General features: G+C 51.2%; 1 protein-coding gene across 2 annotated transcripts; it reads left to right on the top strand.

Moving 5' to 3' along the window:
• Positions 1 to 1,453: 1,453 nt before the first annotated feature.
• Positions 1,454 to 13,159, top strand: LOC105354666 (zinc finger protein 358). 2 transcript variants are annotated; one of them, XM_023957845.1, is made up of 7 exons: positions 1,454 to 1,800; positions 4,316 to 4,593; positions 4,684 to 4,930; positions 9,650 to 9,739; positions 11,300 to 11,488; positions 11,960 to 12,139; positions 12,226 to 13,159. In XM_023957845.1, the coding sequence occupies exons 1-7, from the start codon at positions 1,669 to 1,671 to the stop codon at positions 12,391 to 12,393; spliced, it is 1,284 nt and encodes a 427-aa protein (XP_023813613.1). In that variant the 5' UTR covers positions 1,454 to 1,668; the 3' UTR covers positions 12,394 to 13,159. The 2 variants fall into 2 exon arrangements, with proteins under 2 accessions (XP_023813613.1, XP_023813614.1); XM_023957846.1 differs by lacking the exon at positions 9,650 to 9,739 and having other exon boundaries at positions 1,458 to 1,800.
• Positions 13,160 to 13,621: the final 462 nt, after the last annotated feature.

Genomic DNA, 13,621 nt, shown 5'->3' with positions numbered 1-13,621 from the left:
ATAGTTTTTAATCCAAATAAAAATCTAGATTCTGTCCATATAGGTAAAGAATTGGACTGTGTTGCTTTTGCATCGCCGCTTCGTTAGTAAAATCCTTTATGTGGTGATTTATGAACCACGTATGGAAATGAACCATGTGTGAAGGAAACCCCCCCCCCCAATAAAGAACCTAACCTGGCTTCATCGCTCTAGACAGAGCTGGAAGTCATGACACATGGACGCCACGATTCTGCCTTTGAACCCAACGGTGGGGAACTGTACCGCTGCATGTCTCCTACATAACACCAGCTGTAATCCTTGTTCTATCCTAGGCACTTTAACGTTGGGAGTGGGTCATCTAGACCCACTAGACAGTGCTCTGAACCTTTTTTCTTCAGTGATTTGTGATCTTCACTGGTGTCCATGGATTACATGAAATCCTTCCACCTTTATCCACCTTTATCATGGTAGGAAGAACACGTCGATGGAAGGGGGGGGTCGTTTAAGATAGAACAAGGGTTAAGGCGTCAAACCTTTGTGCTGAATTCAAGAAGGATTTAGAATGTATTGTTTCATTGCATACACCAGGCCTAAGCCAGCTGAGAGGTTTCTCTTCATTGTTACAAGTTGAAATAAGAGGTTATTCTTTTTTGTAATAAGCTAAACAAATCCTACATTGAACCGAAAGAAACCCCCAAATGACCCAAAAATCCCAGTTTGAACTGAATTGTGTACCGCTGCATCTGGAAGCTTCAAGGACCGTCCCGCCAGCAGGAATGTCCTCAGGTGCTCTAAGACCGCCGTACTGAGGCATTCTGCTCAAAACGCAGAGAATCTGCAGCAAAAGTCCCTCTGGCTTCGTCCAACCCTCACCTGAAACAGTCAGTGCTCTAACCGAGCTCCTTCTGTGTTTGTGCAGGGATGGAATGACAGATCACGTGTCGTCCCCCCCCCCCCCCCCCCCCCACACACACACAAAGACTCTCTTCATCAATCCATTCAAAGCTGCTCTGCAGAATTAAAGACAAAATAATGAGGCCAACTGTTGCCTCAGTCCTTCAGTCACATGTCATGGTTGCTTTCTTGCAGCAACTTTGTTTTTCTCCGTGGCAACAATTGACTAATTTTAGTTAATGCATCATCTCAGAAATAAAATATTAAATCAGATAAATATATTAAGAAGCTTTTAAAGTGTGTAAATCGAATTATTCATTTCATTCAAACATGTTGGAATCTAGGTTTGGAGTTAGACCATTTGGCTTTATGAATATGGAATTTTGCTAATAATAAAAATAACTGTGTAATAAAGATACAATATTTGTCTACTTCGTTTTTAAGGCACACCTAGAAAAATTTCTTGATCCAAAAATTTGACTTTCTTTTAGTTATATCTCAAATCTAATTTCCCACTTCCATCCAAAACATCTCTGCGTGTCTGCGGTCTTTCTGTGCGGTTTTGAAAGCAAGCAGATGTGAACCAGAGTACCAGTCCTATTCATTTTAGACCCCTGCTGTTACACTCCGGTCCTGTAGGTGGCAGAACTACGCGGAGCGCCTCGGCGCGCCCGCCGCCAAAATGCATATTTCACAGAAGAAATATTTTGCTTTTCGGAAGAAGATCCCGACAAAGCGGCCCTGTTTTTCTTTTTAGACCCCAATAATAAAAGTTGAATACATTTAAAACCGACTATGTACGCCAGGACGAACGCGGGCAGCGCGCATGGAGACTTCCAGGACAGAAACGGAGTGAATTACTCATCGACAGAGTCTTTCGGCCACTGCTCGCAGTTGTTCTGGAAAAAAGACCCCAGCGAGTCCGGAGTAAGAAAGACCGTTGTTCCCCCGCCGCTAGCTAGCGACCACCGCCGACAAACGAGTGCAGCAGGCGGCCGACAGAGGACGACTCTGCGCGTGAACGCTGAGTGGAGCCTCTTTTGTTATTCATGGGGGTGTATTCGACTGGTGCGCCGCCCGCTGCTCGGCAGCTTTGTGCCGCTGCAGCCGTGAGCGGCGGCGGAGCGTCCGGCTAACCGTCCTGCTGAGCGGCGCTCGGCCTACTTAGCAGCCGCGGTAGCTGGGAAGCTAGTGTGTCTTCTCCGGGGGTTTGTGTCCTCCTCCTGCCCGCTCTGAGGGCGCCGGTGTCCCTGCTGAGCGCCGAACCGAACGATGGAGAAGCGCAGCTCCGAGCGGCTCCTGCTAACTCTGGACAGCAGCTGCTGCTCGGTGAAACTGACACCCCGGTCCGCAGAAACCGGAGGAAGGAAGCCGCTCCACGGTCGCTCTTTCAGCCGCGGTCCTGCGTGATTCTGTTCCCAGACGAGTCTTTTTTTTTTTTTAGTATGAAGGTTTCCTGGAACGGAGAAAAGCACCCGAGGCCTCGCATATCGTTAGCCGCAAAGTAAACACGGCCAGGGGGGGTCCGGCAGGAAGCGCTAGCGGAAGACGCCCCGCAGCGGACCTCAAGCCCCCTCCCTGCCCGCGGCTTCATTCATTCCCTCAGTCCGTCCCGGCCCACCCAGCATCTTCTCACGCTCTTTGTGTTTCCGTTTGGGTCCTCGCGCGGAGCAGGCACGCGCTCCTGCAGCGCTGCTCTGTGATACAACACAATAAAACTTTATTGATCCCACAAAGGGGACATTGCCTCTTTACGATAGCTCCTTTAAATACCGCCGATGGGTCATACATAAAACTGAAAATACACTTAAAAATGAACAATAATAGTGATTGTTCAGTGTGTCTGCAGCATCGTTTCATCTGACTGGAGGAAAGATCAGTGCAGCCTCATGCAGAGGACGGGGGTGGGTTAGGGGTTGTCCATTCCAGCCTCCTCACAGACTCTAGTGTCTCCCCAACGCTGGTCACCGTGTTTTCCATGTTGTTTTGGCCATGCACGCCTGTTTCAGCTCGTCATCAGGCTCTGCAGAAGTCTGACAATGCCAGGCATCAAAGGCAGGAGTGTTTTTAGCAGGGCTGGGTGGAAAAACGGGTTCCCCAGGGGCCACACTGCTCTAGGGGACATCCCAGAACGGAGCCGGATCTCTGCACCGGGTCATCCGCCCCTGCAGCAGCTCACTCTGGAGAAGAGGGCAGATCTTTGCGTGGCGAGAACGCCATCATAAAAACTTTTTGTTGAAGTCCTGCAAACTCAGAGTGACTTCAGGCCTCTCAGCCTCTCCTGGGGTCATCTTGTGTTGTTGTTGCCGAGCGACAACAGCTGACTGCGTGAACGATGCCGTCTCAGACGCGGTGGAAAAAGAATCCAAAAAGGAGCAGCAGGCATAAAACGGCACTCATGTCGGTCAAAGATGGGAGAAAACCAAAACCAAACTGAAGAACAAGTAAACTAACACAGAGCTATGGTAACCCAACCCCACTGGGGGGGTGGGGGTGTAAATGATGCTGAGTTCTTTGTCCCCCATTAACCTGAACACTGAAGGTGATAACACTGAGTCCACTTTAAGGCGTGATTCAGAATAAAAGAAATAACATTTGGATGTACATCACTGAAAAGGGGGTTTGTCTGTTTGGACAGAACTCTCCTGCATCCATGAAGTAAAGACTCTGCTGATGGGAGGAGGGAGAATCTGACCTGCTGTTGCCATGGTTTCCACTTTTCAAACTGATTCACACGTTCACTGAAGGCTTGGGCAGCTGATCTCTGGAAAGGCGCATTGCTGGGTGGAGTTGTGTTCCTGGAGCTGTAGCTGTGCCGCATCCACCCGTCTGTGGGGTTTACTGTCTCTGGATTTCTGAGAACACTTGGTTCCACCTGGTCTGCCGTGTGTTCATGAGCAGGTCACACACGGGGGGGGTGTTCAGTGTCCTCATGGCGTTTTGATGAGCTTGTAGTGCAGCTTTCTGCATTCTTGCACAGACTCTCCGATGTGTATTTTGAAGTTCCTTGATAGTTTTTCCGGTCTCAGTGGGTGTGAGCGTCAGCGTTCGCAGCCATGGAAGACCTTCCTGTTGAAAACGCTGCATCCAGGAAAAGAAACTGATGTTCTGAGAAACAAAGGACTCCCGTAGACGACGAACGCTGATCACTAGAAGGAGTTCCACCGCTTCAGAGTGGAGAAAGTCGACTTTTCTATGCGCAGCGTTTCAGAGAGGCTCTAAAGTCTGCTTTTGATGTGGATGTGGATGCTGTAGATGCAGCTCCAGTCCCTGACAGACCCTCGGTCAGATCTGTGTCCAGCTGGTACCGGAGCTTGGGTCTTATGTGCCCCGGACCTGACGTGGGAGCGCGGCGTGCTGTGTGTGTGTGTGTGTGTTGTGATAGACATTTGTTTCCTCTGTGGCCGTCCTGCAGCTCTAACAGCTCTCTCCTCTGTCTCAGCCGAGTTCCACCATCAGCTGGTGCGACCAGCTCCCCTCGTCGTCTGCATCTCTGTCCGGCTCCAGCCTCTCCACAGCGTCCCTCTCCAGCGCCGCTCTCTCCATGGAGTCCCAGGCGCCGGCGCCACAGCCGCCGCCGCCGTCCACGCCTGCCACCGCGGCGGCGGACGACACGGAATCGGACGAGCGGCCGTACGTCTGCGACCTGTGCAACTGCGCCTACAAGCACGCCAGTTCGCTGCTGAACCACAAGCTCACCCACAAGACGGGCGACTTCAAGTGAGCGCGCCGCCGTGATCCGTCCCAAACGGCGAGCTTCTGGCTCGTTCCCGCTCTGACCTCCTCACGATTCGTCTGCTCTGCTCTCAGGTGTGACTTCTGCAGCAAACCCTACACCAACTACATGTCTCTGCGCAACCACATGCGGATTCACGGGCAGAAACGCTACATGTGCGACCTGTGCGGCAAGGCCTTCCGGCTGGCGCGGTACCTACGGAACCACCAGAGGATCCACGACGACGGGCCCAACCGCTTCGACTGTCCGTCCTGCTGCAAGAGCTACAGAACCATGCTGGAGCTGGCTCAGCACCGCTGCACGGCCGCCGCCTCCAACCAGGTATGCCGGGGGGGCCACGGACTGCTGGGTGTTTGATGGGAAGCTTCACGATGAAGAGTTTCCAGAACGGAGAAGGGATCCGTGTGTTTAGGGATGTCCCGGTCCGATACCTTGTATACAGATGCAGGTTTTTATTTCAATGAACCTTCTTTTATCTTTCAGCCCTAAAGCAGACGTCAACTATCAGGTGGAAACAGTAAAACTAGAGAAAAATAGGTGATAATTAGTCCCATGATGCAGTTTGGTGACTGAAGAACCTTTTTGATCAGGTTCAGATCTCCATTAAAATGACTGATGACTTTCCTTTAAAATCATTGTTGTAGCATGAATAGGACTTTTTCTGAATGGCTCACATCAGTGTAAACATTTGCTCTTTTTGGATCATTTCAACCCCATTTTCCTGGAGTTTGCACTTTGTAGACGGTCCCTTAGCAGCCGTCTGCCGCTCTCATGCAGAAGAAACAAAAACCGCATCTTAGGTCTTAGTTTGACTGAGACAGACCAACATGTGTTCGGCTGCGTTTTACTGACGGGACGCCATCCGGTCCTGACAAACTGGACTTAAAGAGAACCAAAAACCAGATTGTAAATTAGAAAAACAGACATTGGAATAAACAGAAATGAAACGTTTGAAAGCTGTTTTAAACACAAAAGTACAATTTTATTAATTAAAATTTATGACTAAAAATGTGAAAAAAATTGAAAAAGTATATTTTTAAAACTTGAAATATTAAAAAACTTGAACAATAAAAAAATACCGTAAACCTAAAACTCATCCGGAATAAAAAAATCGTGTTTATTTGTAACAGCTGCTATTTTTTTGTTTTTCCGTCTTTACTTCCAGAGCTCAGTTCAACGTTTCAATTCCGACTTTTCAAGTTTTCCCTGCTAGGTTTATGTGGGGGCGGGGCTACTGTGGTGACATCACTTAGCTCCAGAAAAAGACTTTCTGCACATTTCTCAGACACAAATGAAGATTTTCTCTCATTTAAAGTTCATAGAAAAACAAGTGGAGGATTTTAGAATGAATACAAAGATCGGATCAGGATGAAGAATTATGTAATTGACCAGATTAACAGCCAATCAGGAAGCAGAACACAGCGCGCCGTTAAGAAGAAGGAAAAAAAGAACAAACAGCGATAAAGCGAGGGAGCGCGGCACAATAGTGAGGGTTTCTCCCAGAGTTTGGTTCACCGGAGGAGGGGGGACGCGGGCAGCGCCGTAAACGGACGCCAATCGGGAGCAGAAACCGCCATAGTCATGTCCTGATAGCCAATGAGCTCAGAGCTCCGCCCCCACGTAAAGCTCGTCTCAAAAGTCTGACTTGAAACTGAAAGGACGTCTGAAGGGAAATAGAAAAGAGCAGCTGTTTGGTTTCAAGGTTTTTTTACTTTCAAGTTTTGAATTTACTATTTTTTAAAACTTCAAAATTTCTTTTAAGTTCAAAATATTTGTTTCCCAAATGTTAAAATTGTCAATCATTCTTTCAAGTTTACAAAGAATACTGTTGAGTTTAAAACGGATTCTTCTGTTGTTTTGTCAGATCTGGTTTTTCCGTGGCTTTAAGGTGACCCTAACTTGACCCTAACTTGACCCCATAGATTTCTAGTAGAATATTATCTGTAATAAATACTTGGAAACGGTAAAACAAACATCCGATCCCTGATCTGGATGCGACTTTGATGGAGTCTTGGGGATCCGGTCAGATTTCCGATCATGTGATCAGATCAGGACATCCCTAAACGCCGCTGCGCCGGCGTGACGCTTCCTCGCGTGTGCAGAGGATGCTGCATGCTTCCGTGGATGCCGTGACACTGCAGTTCCATTTGTGTTTCCTCTTGTTCGTGCCAAACGCTCCGATCGCCGTGCATCTTTCATCGCCGTCGTTTCGTCTTCTGCTCTTGGAGGGAAACGGCAGCAGCTCTGAGGTTGAGTGGCAGGTCAGAGCCGCAGTCCGGGACGTCTCCGTCCCGCTGGATGGGCGGCCGGCCGGCCGGGCTTTCCCTCTCGTAGGATTCTCTTTCTCCTGCAGGATCTGCCCAGCGTCACGTGTGTGGCGAGCTGTCGCTGCGGCGGTTCGGACCGCTCGAATCCAGAGTTGTGTCGCAGGCAGAGGCACAAAACCGATCATGACAAAAAGTTTGGATCCCTGCTGAGAAAAAGCCATAAAAACGGAGTTCTAGGCCAGCAGTGTGTCGACCAATCAGTGACCAGCAGACCTTGAGAGTCAGGCTGTGTCTGAATTCCCGCCCTAACCACTAAAAAACCACATAGTGCCGCACTATATTAGCAATTTTAAAGGCAATTCAGACTCTACGCTCACTGGTTTTGTTTTAACGCCGGATATGACGTCATCGATTTCACAAAGTTAAAATCTAATTAATGAGCGTTTTGCAACGATTCTTTATGAATCCACCGTCTTCTGAAGATAAAAACGTTGATGGTTTATCAAAAAAAATATTTTTAAATACATTTTGTTGGCAAAAAGTGTTGAACTACAATGTATTTTGGTCGATATTCACCGATCTAGTGAGCATCGATGCACACTGGGAAGGAACACAACCTCAAAGTTCAACCGGTTGAACTCTCAACGTGCGTTCGATGGCGGCGCGTTCTGAACGTAGCGACGCATGAGGGCGAAGCTCGAAACGCGCGTTTCCATAGACTATCGGTCGAAAGTGGAGCCTGCGTTGCCGAGGGCGACGTGAACGCAGCTTCGCCGTGTTCATGGTTACCTCCCCCGACTTTTCACGTCTGAAATCTGCAGCTCTGATGGATCAAATCAGGAGGATTTTCTGTCAATAGAAAAAGGAGGAAAAAGAATAAAAACCTCCTCAGCAGCGTCTGCAGAACACATGACGTCATGAATTACTCTGCAGAGTCAACCAATCGCAGAGAGTTCCTGATCCTCCGTGGCTAAATGTGCAGAAAGGCCAGTCTTCCCGGACCACATTATGACATCACCACCGCCAGCTGAGATTTTGGGTCGGGCCTTTGTTCAGCTGACACTTTAAAAGGCGGGCTTCGGTGGAGAAGAGGAGGGACGATGAAGAGCTTGTTCTAGTTCAGACCCCCTTTAAGAGCAGCTCGGAAGGTTTCCCGCTTTGCTCCTTTACTGTGAGCAAACGCCAAGCGCGGCGTGACGGAATCCATTTTCAGACCAGCGATGGCGGCGTTCACCGCAGGACAGACGCAAAAACATTTTCAGAATTTTCTCTCTCGCTATGAAACCTTCGTAGGAAAATACAACCAGGATTATAGAACGAAAACAGAGATTTATGGAGAAACGGAACGGCACAGAGGAGATTGATTGACAGGCTCAATAGTGACGGCAAAAGAGGAACCGCCACATAGCGAGGGATGGCTGTCGTTTCGGTTTACTGCAGACTGACAGGTGATGCTCTCGGGATAGCTGTAAATCCGGACGTCCCGTGTTTTGGCCGACAGTCCTTTGGATCCTCCAGCTCAGTGCTGGTGACATGTTTTTTGGGGGCGGGGTTTGTTCTGTAACCCTCAGGATCTTTTTAAAATAAGGTCAGAATCCCAGAGTCTCTGCGTCCCGCCTCAGCAGGAGGCCGTCCTCGTGCCGCCACCGTCTGAGACAGATCACCTAAACCCCTAAATGATTGTGACAGCAGCATTTGTCCGGAAAATGCTCTTTCAGATGGTTTCTGTCAGTCATTCCAGCCTCTGGCTGCAGCAGCTGAACCGCTTTTTGAAGAAGATTAGCTTTTAGAAACTAGCAGGGAGTGCAGGTTCAGTCCTTTAAATGTGGTGGTCTTAAACGTTTGAACAGTTAGTTTCACTTGAGTTGTATTTTTTAATAAACTGCCTCTCTTCCCGCTGGGATGAAAGCAGATTTTTGATTTTAGCATTCCGACGTTAACAGCCGTGTGTGTGTTCTGTCTGCAGAGCAGCCTCTGCTCCTTCAGAACCCTCCTTTGCTATCAGAACCGTCCATTTGACCCGTTTTCCTCAGCAGCTCAGTTTCTGCCAGGATCCAGACATGAGCAGAACTTCGTCTTTGAAAAGGATTTCAGCCAACGTCGTTCCATCAACACAGTCAGTGGATTTTGGTCCGTTGGTGAATAAACGCATGGATTCCTCCTCCGTCTTTGTGTCGTCGCCTTCCTTTCCATCGGTTCTGATGGTTCAGACACCAACCGGGTCTGTTTGTGAGAATGAAGGGAGGCCGAGTGGACCGAAGGTTTCAGTGAAGGTTTCTGAACCAGCAGGACCTTTAAGATGAACACGGGGAACACCTTCGTCAGAGTCTTCATCAGTGATGCGGCCGGTTTTGGCGCTGCAGATGTTCGAGGGAGGGGTTGTGTGGACCTGCCGGCAGACGCTCACCTCCTCCAGGAAGAGCTGGAGGACCGGAGCCGGTCCAGAACCAGAGCCGGTCCTCCAACCGCCCCCGGCCTGCAGCGAACGCTCGTGCACGTGTGGGAGCGGATGTGCATGTTTGCCAGATGTGTGCATGTCACGTGACTCCGCATGCTTGCCTCGACTGTCGGTTTGTGTTCCACGCCGCGTCGGAGGAGAACTTCCTCCTGACCTGACACGGGCTGCGCAGTCAGGGACAGTTCCGGGTCCGGACCGGTCCAGGGAAAGGCTCAGGGTCTCACGATGCTATGCACAAGTGTAGTAATCCAAACTTATGTGTGTGTGTTTGTTTGTTTTTGTGTGTGTGTGTGTGTGTGTGGGTTGGTTCAAAAGAACCGGTTCAACTGCCCGTCCTGCTTTAAGAGCTACAGAACCATGCTGGACCTGGCCCAGCACCGCTGCAGCGCCGCCGCCAAAAACCAGGTTGGTGTGTGCGTCAGTGAGCGTGTGTGAGGCCCCGTCAGCGAAGTGCAGTGAAGCCTCCGAACCGTGTTGGGGGGGGGTCCGTGCGGGTTCGGGCCGCTCCCTGGCTCCGCCCTGCCTGCTCTGTCTGAGCCCCAATGCATGCTGGGATTTAGAACCGGTCCCGGTTCAGGCTTAACGAACACGGCGAAGGCTCTGCGGGATCTGCAGGTCTGTCAGAAACATCCGGTTTTCCTTCATGTCAGGAAAGAAAGAGACGGAATCTCAGGAAAAATTCTGAATCTGGTTCTGATCCGAACTGTGATCCACTTCTGATGGCTTTTCTCAGCGTCTCTTCGTGATGTTTTCAGATCCAAGATAAAAACCTGTGTCGTTTCCTTAGGACATAGTTTCTGCAGAGCGGCAGGAGTTCTGTCGAACTTTACCTCTAACTTGTGGGCGGAGCAACCCCTCCCCCAGGGAGCTTGTGGCCCCGCCCAGCATCACAAAAAAGGTTCTTTTTCCAGCCGCATCTTTCAGTCCCGATTTGAAGAAAGACTCGGTGTCCTTCATCGTAAGTAAAACGCGGGATCATCATCTTCATCAGAGGGGGTTCGGATACTCGACCTGCTGTCGTTTCGCCGTTCCTTTAGCTCCGCCCTCCTCTGTCTGAGCTCCACGCTGCGTTCTGGTCCACATCAGTCCTGTTGCTGGTTCAGCTGTGGATCCAGATCGGTGTCAGCGCCACGACCGGGTCCAATACACATAGATGCTCATCAATACTATGATCAGAACCGGTACGGGTTCAAAGCGATTGTGTTCCTGTAAGACCAGCAGAGGCCCCGCCTCCTCCCCTCCGCCTGACGTTCTCATTGGTTCAAACCTGCAGGCCCCCTGACATGAGCCGTGCCCCTTCCTCTACGTCCGCTGGGCGTTCTGGACCCGCCCCTTGTTTGGGGGCTCCTCCCACATCAGACCGGATGAAACCGTGATAGGGGGCAGAAAGACGCGAGCGGCTGTCCGAGCAGAACCCTCAGGTTCTGGTCTCCAAAGTCTTTAGGGGGATCGGCAAACCCGCTCAGCCGCGGTTTGACCCAACCAGAGACAGAAACCCGCGCAGAGGTCATGTGACCACACGTGTCCCAGACGGTGGCGTCCGCGGGGATCTCCGGGTCTGTCCTCGTCAGGTGGAGTTGTCTGTAGCTCAGGGAGGTCCGGCGTCGCTCGTCGGCGCGTCGGTTCTCATCCTGGACAACGGTCGTGTCCTTGAGCAAGGCACTGAAGCAGATGGTTGTGATGAGAGTGCGACGGTTGTTGACGGACTGGAACCGTCCTCACGTCCAGCTCTGATGGTTCTTCCGTTCCAGAATCCGTTCTGATCCGCACCGAGAGGCTGTGAAGGCTTCAGCCGTTTCCATGGTTACGGCAGATGTTAGGGAATGTCTGAGAGTGTGAGTGCGGCCATCGTCACACCTGCATGAAGAGAGGAAGAGAATGCAGCTCCACGCGTCTCCCCTCCTCACCCTCGGTGTGGGGGCAGACCTCTAACCCCACCCCCCGTCTGTCCCCGCCCCTCTCCAGACTGCAGGCCGGCGCTCCAACTTCTCGACGGCTCCTCGCCGTCAGCAGCAGCAGCAGCAGCAGCAGAATAACGCCATGATGCCGCCACAGCACGCAGGACACCCCCAGCAAGAAGCTTTGCCCCCCCACTGCGTCTCACCCATGTCCCAGGGGGGGCAGGGAGGCCAGCCTCTGCCAGACCCCCACCAGGTAGGAACAGTGGCGGTTCTACACTTACTTCAATCTCAGTCGCACAGTGGACCTAAATCCAAAACCCGCTTTAGGTTTCAGAACAAGATGAACATTTAAAACCTTTAAAACTGAACTTTTTGAACACAAATATGAATAAAAACAGGAATATTAATCCAGAATAAATCAAGTTCAACCTTAAACAATGTATAATATTTTGTTCTCCATAAAAACAATACAAATATGAACAAGCCTGGAAATATTAATAATTAGAAATAAAAAATCAACTATTTGAAAAAACAGAAAATAGAAAACCGACAGAGGCACAGATTATATTTCCTCCAAGCACGGGGATGGCGCCCCCCTTTACGTTTGCACCCGGGGCAATCGCCCGTACCACCCTAAAACCGCTACTGGGTAGGAAGCAGGAGTCTCCTGTCAGGTCTGTGGGGTTGTTGCTGATGCTTTGTTTGTGTGTGGGGGGGGTTGCAGGTCCGTCCCAGCTCCGTGTCCTCTCAGAGCGGCCAGCAGAGCATGAGAGGCTCCGCCTCCAACAAGCACGTCTCCCCCGGCGGCGGCGCGCCGTCTTCCTCCTACTCCCTGCTGCAGCCCCTGGTGTCTGAGGTGAAGGAGATGAGCCCGGGGTACACCCGACTGAGCGCCAACCCCATGGTAGGAGACCCCCCTCCCACTACACCGTTACAGATGCCCCCCCAAAGCTCCTCTGACCTTTCCCGGTTCTCCTCCTCTCTCTGCAGCCGAAGCACCAGGACGCTTTCTCCCTGGCCCCCCAGCGGCCCCTCACGACCATCAACCCCATCGGCCACGCCCTCCATCCCAACGGAGCCCCCTCGCTCAAGCCCCCCCCCGTGCCACGGACCATCCAGGCCATGCCCTGGGAGCAGCGCTCCCTCTACAATCAATGAGACTGCCGTTGACCCCGCCCCTGCCCCCCACCCGCCACTCATTTGGGAGGACTCCTGGACCCCCCCCCCCTCGTTAGCTTGCTCCGGCCTGTGGCGTGGCGGCAGATGAGGGGGGGGGGGGGGGCGCTGAACCAGCAGACTTTGATTTTTAAGTAGTTAGGTTAAAAACAATGTGCCCCCCCCCCCCACGTATGATCATGTACTGATATAAGTTAAACTGTCTGTGCCCTTAACTGACCCCCCCAGGTAACAATCTATCAGCACCCCCACCCTGTGCTAGTTATGAAAATATTTACCCCCCCCCCAGACCTTTTCATTGTGTTGAATGAAAAACCTATTTTTACTCAAAGTGTTTTAAATCCAGGTTCAAAGGTCAATGTGACCCCCCTCCCCCCCTTCAGGAACCTTCAGGGTCCAGAACCGGAGCGGGTTCTGTTGGGGGGAGCAGCGTGGTCCTGTGTTTAGAGTGCTGCTTCCTGAGGACCCCCCCCACGCCCGCTGCAGCCCCCCCACAGTGTTACACCTTCGTCAGCAGCACTTTCATCAGCAGCCCGACTGCTGACCCGACGGTTCCTTTGAGCGGGACCAGCTGATGGACGGATCCAGTACGTAGTTAGATTCTGTTGATCCATTACCCACAATCCCTCTGGCCTCGTCGTCTCTCTTTTTAAACGTGTATTTTTATTCCTTTCATGTTTCTTTTCTTGTAAAGTGTCTTTGAGTATTTAGAGAAGTGCTATACAAATAAAATGTTTTATTATCACCACCACTGCTGCCCTTCCTGGACCCGGAAACCGGATCAGAACCCCAACCAGATCTACCCAGGACCTCCTGCGGCCCGGCCCATCAGTGGAGGTGTTCTGCCGTGGCAGAACCTGGGAACGTGGGCTGCGGGGCCGGTCCAGCTCAACAGGACTGGACCGAGCACAGAACCTGGTGGTACCGCCGTCTGAGAAAGACTCGTCTACAGAACGGATCGGCTTAAGGCCGGTTCTGTACCGACTCTGATTCAGCTTCTGCAGTAACATGTCCAAATGCAGCACCGAGGTCCAATAGAACCGGTCCAGACTCTGGTCCGCTGCACTGAGGTCCAATAGAACCGGTCCAGACTCTGGTCTGCTGCACTGAGGTCCAAAAGAACCGGTCCAGACTCTGGTGGGTCCGCTGCACCGAGGTCCAAAAAAACCGGTCCAGACTCTGGTCCGCTGCACTGAGGTCCAATAGAACC

The sequence above is a fragment of the Oryzias latipes genome, chromosome 8 (assembly GCF_002234675.1).
Source record: "Oryzias latipes chromosome 8, ASM223467v1".
NCBI lineage: Eukaryota > Metazoa > Chordata > Actinopteri > Beloniformes > Adrianichthyidae > Oryzias > Oryzias latipes.
Note: the sequence above shows the minus strand (reverse complement) of the source record. Positions and strands in the feature narration are given on the sequence as shown.